The sequence below is a fragment of the Lepus europaeus genome, chromosome 21 (assembly GCF_033115175.1).
Source record: "Lepus europaeus isolate LE1 chromosome 21, mLepTim1.pri, whole genome shotgun sequence".
Classification (NCBI taxonomy): domain Eukaryota; kingdom Metazoa; phylum Chordata; class Mammalia; order Lagomorpha; family Leporidae; genus Lepus; species Lepus europaeus.
Window position 1 is genome coordinate 54,242,251 of NC_084847.1, and position 17,622 is coordinate 54,259,872.

Consider the following 17,622-nt stretch of genomic DNA (forward strand, 5'->3'; position numbering starts at 1 on the left):
CCTGGATTCCCTCGTGCTTGTGAGAGTGGTTTAGTATGTGAAAGGCTGTCCATGTTGGTGTGTCTGTGGAGAGACAACCACTGGAGTCTTACTCAGGTGACATCTTGTTCTTCCCTTCAGATGCTGCTTAAGGAAATTTCTCTATGACCCAGGCTAATACAGTGGTGACACAGTGATTGCTCAGGTGTGGCCATCAAGGTAAAGCCTTGGTGAATAGATTTCTGCCTTGGAGTTTTGTTTTCTTTTAAGATTTATTTAATATTTATTTTATGTATTTGAAAGAGTTAGAGAGAAAGGTAGAAACATAGCGTGAGAGAAAGGTCTTCCATCTGCTGGTTTACACCCTAAATGACTGCAATGGCTGGAGTTGAGCTGATCCAAAGCTAGGAGCCAGGAGTTTCTTCTGGGTCTCCCATGAGAGTGCAGGGGAACAAGCACTTGAGCCATCCTCCACTGCTTTCCCAGGCACATTAGCAGGGAGCTGGATAGGAAGTGAAGCAGCAGGGACTTGAACCAGCGCCCATATGTGATGCCAGCTATGTAGGCCAGGATTTAACCCACTGCGCCACTGTACCAGCCCCTGCCTTGGAGTTTTGTAAATTGAAAGTGGACAAGTATTGAATTTTTTAAGAGAATATTTATTTATTTGAAAGTCAGAGTTACACAGAGAGAGAAGGAGAGGCAGAGAGAGAGAGAGAGAGAGAGAGAGACAGGTCTTCCATCCTCTGCTTCACTCTCAATTGGCCGTGATGGCCAGAGTTGCACTGAACCAAAGGCAGGAGCCAGGAGTTTTTTCTGAGTATCCCACAGGTGCAGGATTCCAAGGATTTGGGCCATCTTTTACTGCTTCCCCATGCTATAGCAGAGAGCTGGATTGAAAGTGGAGTAACCGAGACTCAAACCAGCTCCCTTATGGGAGGCCAGCATTGCAGGTGGCAGCTTTACCCACTATGCCACAGCACTGACCTCAAAGTATTGAATTTTGAGTCATAAGTGTGGCAGTAGAGTTTCTGGATGCCATATGCACTCTCAGGGTATAGATGTCTGAGAGAAAAAAGTCAGTGTGGAGATACAAGTCGAGATGAACAATGGAGAAAGAATGTATTCACATTTGACATTCTTTGGCCTAAATATTCTGAAATCAGTTCTACCCTCACTCATTGCTGTGATTCTGGACCCCTACCCGCCCCTTAAGATAATATAATGTTTGTTTCACGTCACTTGCATTGAAGCATATTGACTAATAGAAACCTTAACAACTTGAGACACTTGTTGTGTATTGTAATATGTATGTATATGTAATATGTCCAGGACACATGTTACCTAATATAGGACTTGGAACATAGCAAGTGCTCATCAATAAATGAATGACTTAGATAAGTGCCGCAGAGATATATCTCTCTTAACTAGAGAGATAATATAACCTGTTGTAAAGGAGAACCCAGGTAAAAATAAGCTGGCAATGGATTTTGAAGAAAGTGATGGTACCTTAAATATACTGAAATAATAAGCAACAATATAGAACTAAGGTAAGCTCAATGAAGCAAAAACACTTCAGTATCTGAGTTGAGGTAGAGAAACAAAGAATAGCTCAACATGTCATTATACTGGAGAGGGTGAGCAGGCTATGAGGATGATAGTAGATAAGAGAATATCCATATTCTTTTACTTCTCTGTCTGCAGTCTCTTGACATGTTACATTCATGTGGTGTATAAAATTGGATTATGACACACACTAGGGCAGGGATTGCCTTTGTGTATTTGCTTTTTAAACAGGATATAATGATAGAGTGCCTGAAAGACTCTCAAAAGGGGCTAGTGGGCAAGAAAGCCTAGATCTTCCTCACACTGTCTTCTCAAAAGGGTCGGATGGAAAGGGGCTGGAGAGAGCTAAGCTTCACCATGAAAAACAACCTGGAACTCTAGGAATTGGTACTCAGCATACTTAATTGGCCCCTGGGAGAAGACTTTTCCTGTTTTCTTCAGAGTGACACTCCTCAAAATATCTCACTCCCCTAACTTTTACAAACAACTTTAAGAACCCCCTTAGGAGATGCTTATCGCAATACATGTGGCACGGACTAATTGACTTCTTAGGTAATCGTCTCCAGGAAAGATCCAGGAATTGTCCTCTGGGTGGGATTCCCTTAGGTCTTTTATTTAATGTCCTGGGTTTGCTTCAGCTGACATCATAGGGTCCCTCTGGGCTAAGGGGATGTTTCATGTCTCACAGATGATGCTCTTCTTCTCTCATAATTGTCTAATTTCAAGCCACGCATGTTGTCCTTCTAACCTCTGTGATTACTATTGAGGAAACATTAATGCAATTAGGAAGGGGATTTTCTGAATGCATAACACAAATTTTTATCGAGTAGAAAAGCAATTGTAAAGCTTGAAGAGATATTTTGTGAGATCCAAAATAATAGAAAATCCCAAACAGCTTTTCTTTTGACACTGGACAGAATGATGAGTAAGCTGCTTTAGCTTCTTAATCAGGCAATATTAATGGAAATTCCTGTTGCCCAAGTTCTCTCATATTGGAATACAGAGGGGCTCAAATATATATATATGTGTATATATATATATATATATATATTACTGTGTGTAATAGTAATAAGTCTTTTTGTTTTTATAAGACTATTGGCATATCTATTTACCAAAGTGTTTTGTTTTTAAATTACAGGATATAAAAGAGACCATATAAATGTGTTAGGGGAATATCCCCAAACACACAACGAATTTTGTATTTTCTTGTGTGGAAAGGGTTAGCTTGTGTTTCTTGTATACATGATGGTTGAATCATATTCAGCAGCTGATTGTTAAGCCTGAGTCAGGTGATGTGTATGTGTGCTAGATTACCAGAAGATGAACTTTGGTGTTTTATGATGTGTCAGGTTCATTTCGGTTTTATAGAATCTCTGTTTTTTTAAAAAATATTTATTTTTATTTATTTGCAATGTTGCACAGTTACAGAGAGTGAGAGAGAGAAGGGGAGAGAGTGAAAGAGAGAGAGAGAGGCAGAGAAAGGGAGAGAGAAGGGTCTTCCATCTGCTGGTTCACTCCATAAGTGGCTGCAATGGCTGAGGCTGGGTAGATCAAAGCCCATAGCCAGAAACTTCTCCTGGCTCCCCCATGGGGGTACATTGGCCCAAGCACTTGGGCCATCCTCTGCTGCTTTCCCAGGTGCATTAGAAGGGAGCTAGAGTGGAAATGGAGCAGCCGGGACTCCAACCGGAGCCCATATGGGATGCTGGTGTTTCAGGCAGGGACTTTACCTGCTAGGCCACAACGCTGGTCCCCAGAATCTCTATTTTTGTGATTAATGTGGGTCATAGAGGAGAACCCTGGGAGAGTTACTGGGTTGAAGGAAAGCAGTCGTGTGTAGTTTACACAGGTTGTTGTTAATCTTATTTGCCTCACTGGTGTGAAGCAGTAACTGGGCCCACACCTACTCTGTTTTCCTCGGGTTTCTCCTTTAGTTTCTCTGACTGCTGGGCCATTTGTGTGTCCAGCTCCATAAGATGCGTCCAAGATTCTGCAAGAGACTCACAGCAGCAATTCCAGATGTAACAGGAACAAATATTCTTCTGCTAATGAGCTCATGCTTGTGGACTCCAGCCTTCTCTTGATCTGCCACTCTTTATGTCAATCTTCCTTTTTTAAGGTATGGTCGTTTTTATGAAAAATCTCTTAAACAGACACAAAAATTGGATGTATTAATAGGGTGTCATGTGATATTTTGATACATATATACATTGCTTAATGTACAGTCATGGTAAATATATCTATCTCCTACAACATTTAACATTTCTTTTGGTAAAAGCATTAAAAATCCCCATCTTCTAGCTTTTTTTAAGAGACAATATACAACTCATTTACATTGGTTAAAGTGATATGCTTGTCTGGATCTTAGTGAAAATCCTTCCAGCTTTTCCTCATTTAATATGATGCTAGCTGTGGTTTGTCGTATATTTCTTTGATTGTGTTGAGGTATGTTCCTACTATACCTAATTTTTCAATGTATTTTCATCATGAAAGGGTGTTGTATTTTATCAAATGCTTTCTATGCATCTATTGAGATAATCATATGAATTTTATTCCTTTTGTTAATGTGATGTATTGTTTATTGATTTTTATGTGTCAAACTATCCCTGTATCCCTGGGATAAATTCCCTTGTTTTAGGTGGATGATCTTTTAGATGAGTTGGATTTGATTAGTTAGCATTTGGCTGAGTATTTTTGCATCAAACTATCTTCTTTTCTAACATCAGACACAGAGGTGACAGCTTTGCATAGATTATTTTAGCAGCTTGCACAATTGTGTAAGGTCAAAGTCCTGTTATAAAATCTGTTACATGTGTTTGTATGTGTAGAAATTTCTTAGTGGCTTAGCATCCCTGATAAAACTCAGGGTGATAGCATAAGCAAGCCAATAAACACATCTGTTGTGCTGATCTCTGTGTATCTGCCTTTCTGTGTAAATTATTTACTTTGTATGATGAGAAGAGACCCTTGTCTGGAAGGTGGTGCTGAATAGAGTCCGGATAATCTGAAATAGCAGAGTGATCATGTGTATGAACAAAGCTTTTAAATGATCACTGGCTCTATTTTTAAAAGTTTATTTGAATTATTAGAGTTGTTGAATACTTGGAGAAAAAATTCTTTCTTCAATGAAAAGGTACTTTTCTTCAGACATTCTGGACCCTACTATTTTGGTATCACACTTCATCTCCACTCCCTGTTTCCCTAGAGACTCTGAAAGGGAACATGTGGCAGAGGAATCAGACCTCCCTGGCAGACTTCATCCTTGAAGGACTCTTTGATGACTCCCTCACCCACTTTTTTCTTTTCTCCTTGACCATGGGGGTCTTCTTCATTGCAGTGAGTGGCAACACCCTAACCATTCTCCTCATCTGTGTGGATCCCCGGCTTCATACACCAATGTACTTCCTGCTCAGACAGCTCTCCCTCATGGACTTGATGCATGTCTCCACAACCATCCCCAAGATGGCTGCCAACTACCTATCTGGCAAGAAGTCCATCTCCTTTGTGGGCTGTGCAATCCAGCACTTCCTCTATTTGTCGCTAGGTGGTGCTGAATGTCTTCTGCTAGCTCTCATGTCCTATGACCGCTATGTTGCCATCTGTCACCCCCTACGTTATTCTGTGCTCATGACCAGAAAGGTGGGACTGATGATGGCTGTCATATCATGGGTGGGTTCAAGTATAAACTCCCTAATCCACACAATGATTTTGATGTACTCCCCTTTCTGTGGGCCTCGGAAGATCCACCACTTCTACTGTGAGTTTCCAGCTGTTGTGAAGTTGGTCTGTGGTGATATCACTGTTTATGAGACCACAGCGTATATTAGCACCGTCCTACTTCTCCTCCTCCCCATCTTCCTGGTTTCCACATCCTACATCTTCATCCTCCACAGTGTCATTCAGATGCGTTCAGCTGGAAGTAAAAGAAATGCCTTTGCCACTTGTAGCTCTCACTTCACCGTGGTTTCCTTGTGGTTTGGGGCCATCATCTTTTCATACATGAGGCCCAGATCCCAGCGCACTCCATTGCAAGACAAAGTTGGATCTGTCTTCAGTAGTATCATCACTCCCACGCTGAATCCTCTGATTTATACTCTTCGGAATAAGGATGTAGCCAAGGCTCTGAGGAGAGTACTGAGGAGAGATGTTACCACTAAGTGACCATAATGATCTCCCCAAGGACAGAGTGGATGGGATAAGTCTCTCAAACTTTCCTAGTAAATCATTGACAGTTTCCAAGTACCCAGATCTCTGATGCTCTGAGTCTCTGAGTACTGTGAGAATGATGTAGTTGACACAGAATTCCACTATTCTAACTTGGTGTCAGGTACTCAAGCAACATAGTTTACTTTTCTGGAAGCCTTGAGAGACAATGGGAAAAAGTTTTATACCATTACATTTCCCCTCTGGAAAAACTTTATTCACTGAATACTTCACTCAGTGTAGCTCCACATTCATTGAGTCTTCAGTTTGAGTTTTCTTTGCTTGAATCTTTTCATCATTTTGATCTCTTTGATGTTGGGTTGCCTCATATTTAGTCCTAAGACTTCCTTCACTGTTTTCATTCATTTACCAAGTAATCTTGTGTATTTAAGTTTATGTTTCCATTCTTGCCTTTCCTCTAAATTTCTGACTTATATATTAAATTTATAACACCACATTTCCACCTGACCACCTGATAAATAAATCAAATTTAATAGATCAAAAGTAAAACTCACCACTACACATGCTTGTACCTCCTAGTGTTTCCCGTTTAAGTAAATGGTGCCAAAATAGTTCCATCTATTAAGCAAGAAACCTTGATATAATTTGCACTCTTTCCTCTCACCTACCACATCCTGTTGGCTTTATCAAAATATACTCCAAATATGAGTGTTATGCTTGTGTCCTCCCAAATTAGTGTTGAAATTCTAACCCCCAATATTGTGATATAAGGGGTGGGGCCTTTGAGAAGTGAAGGTCATGAAGTGAAGTCCTCATATGGGATTATCACCCCTATAGAAAAGTCTCCAGACAATCTCTTGCTCCTTCCTGCTAGAGCTCTCTTACTCAGGGTGAGAAGATGGCCATCTAGAGCCAGGATGCAGCTCCCAGCAGGCACCAAATCTCCCAGCACCTTGATCTTGTGCTTTTCTGCCTCAGGAACTGTGGGTAATATATATTTGTCGGTTAAATCATAAAGGCTATGCTATTTTAAAAAAAAAGACTTATTTATTTATTTGAGGGAGAGAGAGGGGAGGGAGGGAGGGAGAAAGGGAGAAGGAGAAGGAGAGGGAGAGAGAGAGAGAGAGAGATAGGGAGGGAGGGAGGGAGGGAGGGAGTGGTAGGGAGGGAGGGAGAGAGAGAGAGAGAGAGAGAGAGAGAGAGAGAATCTTCCATCTGCTGGTTTACTCCTCAAAAGGATGCAGCAACCAGGGGTTAGGTCAGCCTGAAGCCAGGAGCCAGGAGCTTCCTCCAGATCTCCCACTTGGTGCAGGGGCCCAATTACTTGGGCCATCTTCCACTGCTTTCCCAGGCCATAGCAGAGAGCTGGGTTGGAATTAGAACAGCCAGGACACGAACTGGTGCCCATATGGGATGCTGGCACTGCTGGTGGTGGCTTTACTCGCTACACCACAGTGTTGGGCCTTAGGCTATGCTACTTTTTGAGTAGCAGCCTGAACTAAGATACTGACTATACACAACATTTTAACTATAAAATCTTTCCTGAACTAGTACAACAAACCCTGTTACTACTCTTCCTACTGTTTTCCTGTACACAGTAGTTAGATTGATATTTTCATTACAGGTAATTTCATTGTTTTAACCTGAACATGAAAGGCCATATATGATCTGGCCCTGGCCATATTTTCTGTTTTGTTTCCTATGCCTTATTTACTGTATGCCAGTCACATTATATCTTTTGTTATTTCTTAACTATTTCAGCTTCCACTTGATTTTTTAACATATATTGTTGTCCAAGCCTTGGAAATTCTAGACATTCTTCATTTTTTAAATCTTGTTTATACATTTTTCAAATGTAGTCTTAGCAAAACATGCTTTCCTGACTAGCACACTTCTTTTGTTCTTCTACTTTATTTTTTTTATTAAACTTTTATTTAATGAATATAAATTTCCAAAGTATAGCTTATGGGTTACAATGGCTTCCCCCCTCCCATAGCTTCCCTCCCGCCCGCAATCCTCCCCTTTCCCGCTCCCTTTCCCCTTCCATTCATGTAAAGATTCATTTTCAATTCTCTTTGTATACAGAAGATCAGTTTAGTATATATTAGGTAAAGATTTCAACATTTTGCCCATATAGCAACATCAAGTGAAAAAACTACCATTGGATTACTAATTATAGCATTAAATAGCAATGTACAGCACATTAAAGACAGAGATCCTACATAATTTTTTTTCAAATTAATTAATTTTCTATGCCATTTCCATTTTAACACCAGGTTGTTTTTTTTTTTTTCATTTCCAATTCTCTTTATATACAGAAGATCACTTCAGTATATAATTAGAAAAGACCTCATCAGTCTGTGCCCACACAGAAACGCAAAGTATAAAAATACTGTTTCAGTACCAGTCATAGCATCACTTGGCTTTAGATGACACATTAAGGACAGATCCCACATGGGGTGTAAGTACACAGTGACTCCTGTTGCTGACTTAACAATTTGACACTCCTGTTCATGGCGTCAGTAATCTCCCTAGGCTCTAGTCATGAGTTGCCAGGGCTATGGAAGCCTTTAGAGTTCGCTGACTTTGATCTTATTCCGATAGGGTCATAGTCAAAGTGGAGGTTCTCTCCTCCCTTCGGAGAAGGGTACCTCCTTCTTTGATGGCCCCGTTCTTTCCACTGGGATCTCACTCACAGAGATCATTCATTTAGGTCTTTTTTTTTTCCATGATATCTTGGCTTTCCATGCCTGCTATACTCTCATGGGCTCTTCCGCCAGATCCGAATGCCTTGAGGGCTGATTCTGAGGCCAGAGTGTTGTTTAGGACATCTGCCATTCTATGAGTCTGCTGTGTATCCCACCTCCCATGTTGGATCTTTCTCTCCCTTTTTGATTCTATCAGTTAGTATTAGCAGATACTTGTCTTGTTTGTGTGATCTCTTTGACTCTTAGACCTATCAGAGCTATCAATTGTGAGCTGAAATTGATCACTTGGACTAGTGCGATGGCATTGGTACATGCCACCTTGATGGGATTGTATTGGAATCCCCTGGCACATTTCTAACTCCACCATTTGCGGCCAGTCCGATTGAGCATGTTCCAAATTGTTCATCTCCTCCCTCTCTTTTTCCACTCAGATTTAACAGGGATCACTTTTCAGTTAAAATTTAAACACCTAAGAATAATTGTGTGTTAGTTACTGAGTTCAACCAATAGTACTAGAACAACAACAACAACAACAAATACTAAAAAGGATAAAGTATTACATTGTACATCTAAAGTCAGGACAGGAGCTGATCAGTTCATTGTTGCTTATAGTGTCCATTTCACTTAACAGGTTTCCCCTTTGGCGCTCAGTTGTCACCGATCAGGGAAAACAAATGATATTTTTCTCTTTGGGACTGGCTTAATTCACTCAGCATGATGTTTTCCAGATTGCTCCATCTTGTTGCAAATGACTGGGTTTCGTTGTTTCTTACTGCTGTATAGTATTCTATGGAGTACATGTCCCATAATTTCTTTATCCAGTCTACTGTTGATGGGCATTTGGGTTGGTTCCATGTCTTAGCTATTGTGAATTGAGCTGCAATAAACATTAATGTGCAGATGGCTTATTTTTAAATACTACTTAGCATGATTTTTGAATATTAGCAAACTGAAGTCACAAGATTACTAAAAGAATTAACATGATGAACTTGAAATTATCTGTATAATGCAAGGATGGTCCAATATATGAATCAATCAATAGATTATACCAAATTATTAAAATAGAGAAGAAAAAGCAATGTGATCTCAATTGATACAGAAAGAGCATTTAACAAAATTCATCATTCTTTAATGATAAACACTCAACAACTAGGAATAGAAAGAAAGTACCTGAACATAATAAAGACTATGTATGAAAAACTCATGGCAAACACACCAGTTTTCCAAAGGCTTAAAGCTGTTCTCCTAAGAGCAAAATCAAGAAATAAAATTTGTTAAGATGATAAATTTTATGTGTTCTATCACCGTTAAAAATTATGTAAAAAATTTTTCTTGGGTTCAATATAAGACATTAATGAGATGTTCATTTGGATTTTTCAAAAGATATCAAAAAACTGTAAAAGCATAAATTTTCATGGGTAAAACATGAGAAATATTCCCAGTAAGTCTAAGAACAATACAAAGCTCACAATTATTATGACTTTGAAGCATTATATCAGAGGACTTTTCCAGTATAATAAAATTATAGAAAGGAATAAGAAGGATAATGTGTGAAAAAGGAACATTTTATTATTTTTCTTACCTTAGAAGTCCAAAAAAATCAACCCACAAATAATTGGAACTAACAAGTAAATTGAAGAAGTATACAAGAAACTATAAAATTCTTATCACAGAAAATATAATAATACTTTAAGAAATAAATTGAAAATACTAAGGTAAATGAGATAGAACACTCTTGAATGGGAAATGTTTTACTGCAAAGAAGTTCGTTTCTCTAATTCATCTTTAAGTTAAAAACACTTCCAATCCAAATATGTTAAGTAAATTAGAGAATTTTTAAATTTTTATTTATTTATTCAGTTTTAGAAAGATTTTCTTTAATAAATATAAATTTCATAGGTACAGCTTTTGGATTATAACAGTTCTTCCCCCCACACCCGCCCTCCCACCTCCAGTCCCGTCCCACCTCCTACTCCTTCTCCCATCCCATTCTTCATTATGATTTGTTTTTAATTATCTTTATATACAGAAGATCAACTCTATACTAAGTAAATATTTCAACATTTTGCACCCACACAGACACACAAAATGTAAAGTTCTGTTTGAAAACTAGTTTTACCGTTGATTCTCATACTATAGCTCATTAAGGACAGAGGATCTACATGGGGAGCAAGTGCACAGTGTTGTTGATTTAACAATTGACATTCTTACATATGATGTCAGGGATCACCCGAGGCTCTTGTCATCAGCTACTAAGGCTATGGAAGCCTTTTGAGTCCACAAACTCAGACATGATTAAGACAGGGCCATAATCAAAGTAGAAGTTCTCGCTTCCCTTCAGAGAAAGGTACCTCCTTCTTTGATGGCCCCTTCTTTCCACCAGGGTCTCACTCACAGAGATCTTTCATGTAGGTCATTTTGCTACACTGTCTTGGCTTTCCATGCCTGAGAAACTCTCATGGGCTTTTTAGCCAGATCTGAATGCCTTAAGGACTGATTCTGAGGCCAGAGTGCTGTTTAGGGCATTGTCATTCTATGAGTCTGCTGTGTGGCCTGCTTCTCATGTTGGATCATTCCCTCCTTTTTTTAAATTTAATGAATATAAATTTCCAAAGTACAGCTTATGGATTACAGTGGCTTCCCCCCCCCATAATTTCCCTCCCACCTGCAACCCTCCCCTTTCCCACTCGCTCTCCCCTTCCATTCACATCCAAATTCATTTTCAATTCTCTTTATATACAGAAAATCAGTTTAGTATATATAAAGATTTCAACAGTTTGCCCTCACATAGCAACACAAAGTGAAAAAATACTGTTGGAGTACTAGTTATAGCATTAAATAACAGTGTACAGCACATTAATGACAGAGATCCTGCATGATATTTTTAAAAAAAGATTGATTACTTTTCTCTGTAATTTCCAATTTAACACCAAGGTTTTTTTTTTTTCATTTTCAATTATCTTTATATACAGAAGATCGCTTCAGTATATACTAAGTAAAGATTTCATCAGTTTGTACCCACACATAACCACAAAGTGTAAAAATACTGTTTCAGTACTAGCTATATCATTACTTCACCTTGGACAACCCATTAAGGACAGATCCCACATGGGATATAAGTACACAGTGACTCTTGATGTTGATTTAACAATTTAACACTCTTGTTTATGGTGTTAGTAATCTCCCTAGGCTCTAGTCATGAGTTGCCGAGGCTATGGAAGCCTTTAGGGTTCGCCGACTTCGATCTTATTCCGACAGGGTCATAGTCAAAGTGGAAGTTCTCTTCTCCCTTCAGAGAAAGGTACCTCCTTCTTTGATGGCCCCATTCTTTCCACTGGGATCACACTCGCTGAGATCCTTCATTTAGGTCTTCTTCTTCTTCTTTTTTTTTCCAGAGTGTCTTGGCTTTCCATGCCTAAAATACTCTCATAGGCTCTTCAGCCAGATCCAAATGCCTCAAGGGCTGATTCTGAGGCCAGAGTGCTATTTAGGACATCTGTCATTCTATGAGTCTGCTGTGTCTCCCACTTCCCATGTTGGATCCTTCTCTCCCTTTTTTGGTTTTATCAGTTAGTATTAGCAGACATTAGTCTTGTTTGTGTGATCCCTTGGACTCTTAGATCTATCAGTGTGATCAATTGTGAACTGAAATTGATCACTTGGACTAGTGAGATGGCATTGGTACATGCCACCTTGATGGGATTGTATTGGAATCCCCTGGCACGTTTCTAACTCCACATTTTGGGGCAAGTCCAATTGAGCATGTCCCAAATAGTATATCTCCTCCCTCTCTTATTCCCACTCTTATATTTAACAGGGATCACTTTACAGTTAAGATTTAGATACCTAAGAATAAATGTGTGTTAATTACAGAGTTCAACCACTAGTACTAGAACAAAAAAAATACTAAAATGGATAAAGTATTACATTGTACATCAACAATCAGCACAAGAGCTGATCAAGTCACTATTTCTCATAGTGTCCATTTCACTTCCACAGGTTTCCCTTTGGTGCTCAGTTAGTTGTCACGGATTAGGGAAAACAAATGATATTTGTCTCTTTGGGACTGGCTTAATTCACTCAGCATGATGTTTTCCAGATTTCTCCATCTTGTTGCAAATTTCTGGGTTTCATTGTTTTTGACTGCTGTATAGTATCTATAGAGTACATGTCCCATAGTTTCTTTATCCAGTCTACTGTTGATGCGCATTTGGGTTGGTTCCAGGTCTTAGCTATTGTAATTGAGCTGCAATAAACATTAATGTGCAGACAGCGTTTTTGTTTGCCCATTTAATTTCCTTTGGGTTAATTCCAAGGAGTGGTATGTCTGGGTGTATGGTAGGGTTATATTCAGGTTTCTGAGGAATCTCCAGACTGACTTCCATAGTGGCTTAACCAGTTTGCATTCCCACCAATAGTGGGTTAGTGTCCCTTTTTCCCCACATCCTCTCCAGCATCTATTGTTGGTAGATTTCTGAATGTGAGCCATTCTCACCGGGATGAGGTGAAACCTCATTGTGGTTTTGATTTGCATTTCCCTGATTGCTAGTGATCTTGAACATTTTTTTCATGTGTCTGTTGGCCATTTGAATTTCCTCTTTGGAAAGATGTCTGTCGAGGTCTTTGGCCCATCTCTTAAGTGGGTTGTTTGTTTTGATGTTGTGGAGTTTCTTGATTTCTTTTTAGATTCTGGTTATCAACCCTTTATCTGTAGCATAGTTTGCAAATATTTTTTCCCATTCTGTCAGTTGTCTCTTCACTTTCCTGTTTCTTTTGCAGTACAGAAACTTCTCAGTTTGATGCAATCCCAATAGTTAATTTTGGCTTTGATTGCCTGTGCTTCTGTGGTCTTTTCCAAGAAGTCTTTACCTGTGCCTATATCTTGCAGGGTTTCTCCAATGCTCTCTAATAATTGGATGGTGTCTGGTCGTAGATTTAAGTCTTTAATCCATGTTGAGTGAATTTTTGTGTAAGGTGAAAGGTAGGGATCTTGCTTCATGATTCTGCACGTGGAAATCCAGTTTTCCCAGCACCATTTATTGAATAGACTGTCCTTACTCCAGGGATTGGTTTTGGATCTTTCATCAAATATGAGTTGGCTGTAGCTGTTTGGGTTGATTTCTGGTGTTTCTATTCTGTTCCATTGGTCTATCCATCTGTTTCTGTACCAGTACCATGCTGTTTTGATAACTACTGCCCTGTAGTATGTCCTGAGATCTGGTATTGTGATGCCTCTGGCTTTGTTTCTGTTGTACAAGATTGCTTTAGCTATTCGAGGTCTCCTGTGTCTCCATATGAATTTCAGCATCATTTTTTCCAGATCTGAGAAGAATGCCTTTGGTATTTTGATTGGTATTGCATTGAATCTGTAAATTGCTTTTGGGAGAATGGACATTTTGATGATGTTGATTCTTCCAATCCATGAACATGGAATATTTCTCCATTTTTTGGTATCCTGTTCTATCTCTTTCTTTAAGGTTTTGTAATTTTCATCGTAGAGATCTTTAATGTCCTTGGTTAAGTTTATTCCAAGGTATTTGATTTTTTGTAGCTATTGAGAATGGGATTGAACTTTGAAGTTCTTCCTCAGCCGCGGCATAGGGCACCGGTTTATTTAAAAGATAAGGAACTTAAAGGGAGACTTAGATTCCAATACAATAGTATTGGGGGACTTCAATACTCCACTTTCAGCACTGGACAGATCAACCAGACAGAAAATCAACAAGAAACCAGCAGATTTAATCAAAACTATAGACAAATGGATCTAACAGCTATCTACAGAACTTTTGATACTACACTTGAAGAATACACATTCTTATCAGCAGTTCATGGGACCTTCTCAAGGACTGACCACACACTAGGCCATAAAGCAAGTCTCAGCAAATTCAAAAGAATGGAAATCATACCATGTGTCTTTGCAGAATACAATGGACTGAAGCTAGAAATTAGCAACTCAGAAATCCCTAGAGCATATGCAAGCACATGGATACTGAACAACATGCTCCTGAATGAACAATGGGTCATAGAAGAAATCAAAAGAGAAATCAAAAACTTTCTGGAAGCAAATGAAGATGACAACACAACATACAGCATAAGCAATGTGTTAAGAGGAAAGTTTATTTTTTTATTTTTATTTTTTTGACAGGCAGAATGGATAGTGAGAGAGACAGAGAGGAAGGTCTTCCTTTTTGCCATTGGTTCACCCTCCAATGGCCTCTGCGGCCGGCGCATCTCGCTGATCCAAAGCCAGGAGCCAGGTGCTTCTCCTGGTCTCCCATGCGGGTGCAGGGCCCAAGGACCTGGGCCATCCTCCACTGCCTTCCTGGGCCATAGCAGAGAGGTGGCCTGGAAGAGGGGCAACTGGGATAGAATCCAGCGCCCTGACCAGGACTAGAACCCGGTGTGCCGGTGCCGCAAGGCGGAGGATTAGCCTGTTAAGCCACGGCGCCGGCCAAGAAGAAAGTTTATAGCAATATGGGCCTACATCAAGAAACTGGAAAGGCACCAAATAAATGAGCTTTCAATGCATCTCAAGGATCTAGAAAAAATACAGGAAACCAAACCCATCTGGGGAGTGAACATTGGATGGAAGACCTCTCTCTTTCTCTCTCTCTCTCTCTCTTCCATTCCTCTCACTGTGTAACTTTTTCAAATAAATAAATAAATCAGAATTTATTTCTTAGCCATGGCAAATTCTGTGTTTACAAAGGCTATTGATTTTTACTATTAATTTTGTATCCTGCTACTTTACCAAACTCTTTTATGACTTCCAATAGTCTCTTAGTGGAGTATTTTCTTTTTCCTATGTATAAAATCATGTTATCTGAAAACAGGAATAATATGACTTCCTCCTTTCTAATTTGTATTCCTTTCATTTCTTTTTCTTGCTTAATGGCTCTGGCTAAAACTTGAGAGTGGGCATCCTTGTCTGGTTCAAGTCTCTGTGTGAATGCTTCCAATATCTCCCCATTCAATATGATGCTGGTTGTTGGTTTGTTTACTACCTTGATTGTGTTAAGGAATGTTCCTTCTATATCCAATTTGCTTAAGATTTTTATCATGAAGGGATGTTGGCATTTCTCTCATGTACTTTTTAGAATCTTTTTTCAACTTTTATTTAATAAATATAAATTACCAAAGTAAAAAATTTGGATTATAGAGGCTTTCCCCCCATAATCTTCCTCCCACCCACAACTATCCCATTTCCTATCTCCCACTCCCTCTCCCATCCCATTCTTCATCAAGATAGAATCTTTTTTTTAATGTTTACTATTTAAATGTTGACTACAATGTGTTGAGCTGAAGATCTTTTGTGGTCATTTTATTTGGAGTTATGTGTGCTTCCTCTATGTGGATATTCCTTGCGTTCTGCAAATTTGTGAAGTTTTCTGTATTATTTCATTAAATATGCCTTTTTAAGTCATTCTCTATTTCTATATCCTCAGGAACTCCTGAGACCCCTATGTCGAGTCATTTGATAGTATCCCATAACTCTCAAGCAGTATTTTTAAATTTTCTAATTTATTTTTCTTTTGTTTTGATCTGACTGAGATATTTCCACAGATTTGTCTTCTAGCTCAGATTTTTTTTCTGCCTCAAAAAGTCTGTTGTTAAGGCTTTCTCCTATATATTTTTTAAAGATTTATTTATTTATACATTTGAAAGGCAGGGTTACAGAGAGGTAGAGGCAGAGAGAGAGAGAGAGAGAGAGAGAGAGAGAAAAGTCTTCTATTTGCTGGTTCACTCCTAAATAGCTGCAACAGCTGGAGCTGCACCAACCTGAAGCTACCTCTGGGGTTTCCCACACAGGTGTGGGCCATCTTGCACTGCTTTCCCAGGCAAAAGCAGAGAGCTGGATCAGAAGTGAAGCAGCTAGGATTTGAACCAGAAACCATATGGGATGCTGCACTGCAGATGGTGGCCTTGTCCATTACGTGATAGCGCCAGCTCCATGGATTCTTCATTTCTAATGTTTCATTTGATTTCTCTTCATAGTTTCAGTCTCAGGGCATAATTTTTCATCCACGTCATGTATGGAGTTCTGTAACATAGATTTGCTTCTCATTGCTTCTGAGCAATCCTATGATCATTGGTTGAGTTGCTTTTCAGGTGTTTCATCAATCTCTTTTTCTTCACATTCTAATATTGAAATGTTGTTGTGTTCCTTTGGGGAAGTCATGTAGTCTTCCTTATTCTTGTTTCTTGAATTTCTGTGTTTATTTTTAGACATTTGTGTAAATGCTTGTTGGTTATCTCCTCTGATAAATTTTATCTCGAACTATGTCTTAGTGGGCATCTGCTCTTTCACTGAATACCCAGAGATGTGTGCTGGGTGTGGCCAGGGGACTGTGATCAGTGCTCTCTGATGGGTTGGGAATCTAGAGTGACATTCCAGTTGTACCTGGTAGGTCTCTTTTCTTGTCAGCAGGAGAGAGGGTATGATCATGTCTGTTGGTATAATCCCAACTTGACCTCCTCTCTTCCAGGGGATCAATACCTGGTGTTAGCCCACTGTGTGTAAAAACCCCCATCCACGCTGGCACATGAGTTATTGAAAGGATCTGTGTGGTTCTGAGTGTGCACAAAGTACCTCTTCATGACACACCCCACATTGTCAGAGGTTGTGAAACATGTGGAGTCATATAGAGTGATTGCCCAGAGATCCAGCTGCATCCTGTGCCCTATTGTGCAGTTACAGAATTCCCACAGTCACAGATGGCAGGGCTCCCACAGTCACGGGGTACAGAGGATCTGCTCAGCCCCACGAGCCTTCTCCATCCAGGAGGAGAATAGAAACGTTCCCAGAGACAGCTGCCTGTGGGAGCTCTGCCCTGGCAGTTTGAGCCCAGGAGCCTGTGATATGCTGAGAGGATGGGGACAATGCACAGTCCTACATTGGTGCCCAGCTCCCTGTCAACCCTCCCAGCCAGATGCAGAGTCCGTGGAGAACACAGCTTTTTCCCTCTGGTCAATTCCCCTGGTCACAGGCATGCACAAGAGCTGCCACAGCCTCCATTGGTGTCAGAATGGCACCCTCTTCCTGCTGGTTGCTGGGTGTCCTAATGGGGGTATGGGGAGAAAGAAATGTGCTTTTCTTTCCGTGGATTGTGCAGGCACTCTGCCCCCACTAGGGCTCCAGGCTGGACTCAAACACAGTGTGGTCCCCAGGGCTCTCCCTCAGGCAGTATCACCAGCAGCAAAGGCT

At 39.9% G+C, this 17,622-nt stretch overlaps 1 protein-coding gene across 1 annotated transcript; it reads left to right on the plus strand.

The window, feature by feature from the left end:
- Positions 1-4,767: 4,767 nt before the first annotated feature.
- LOC133750557 (olfactory receptor 2AE1-like) lies at positions 4,768-5,706 on the plus strand. Its single transcript, XM_062180128.1, has one exon. The coding sequence runs from the start codon at positions 4,768-4,770 to the stop codon at positions 5,704-5,706; it is 939 nt and encodes a 312-aa protein (XP_062036112.1).
- The last annotated feature ends 11,916 nt before the right edge of the window (positions 5,707-17,622 follow it).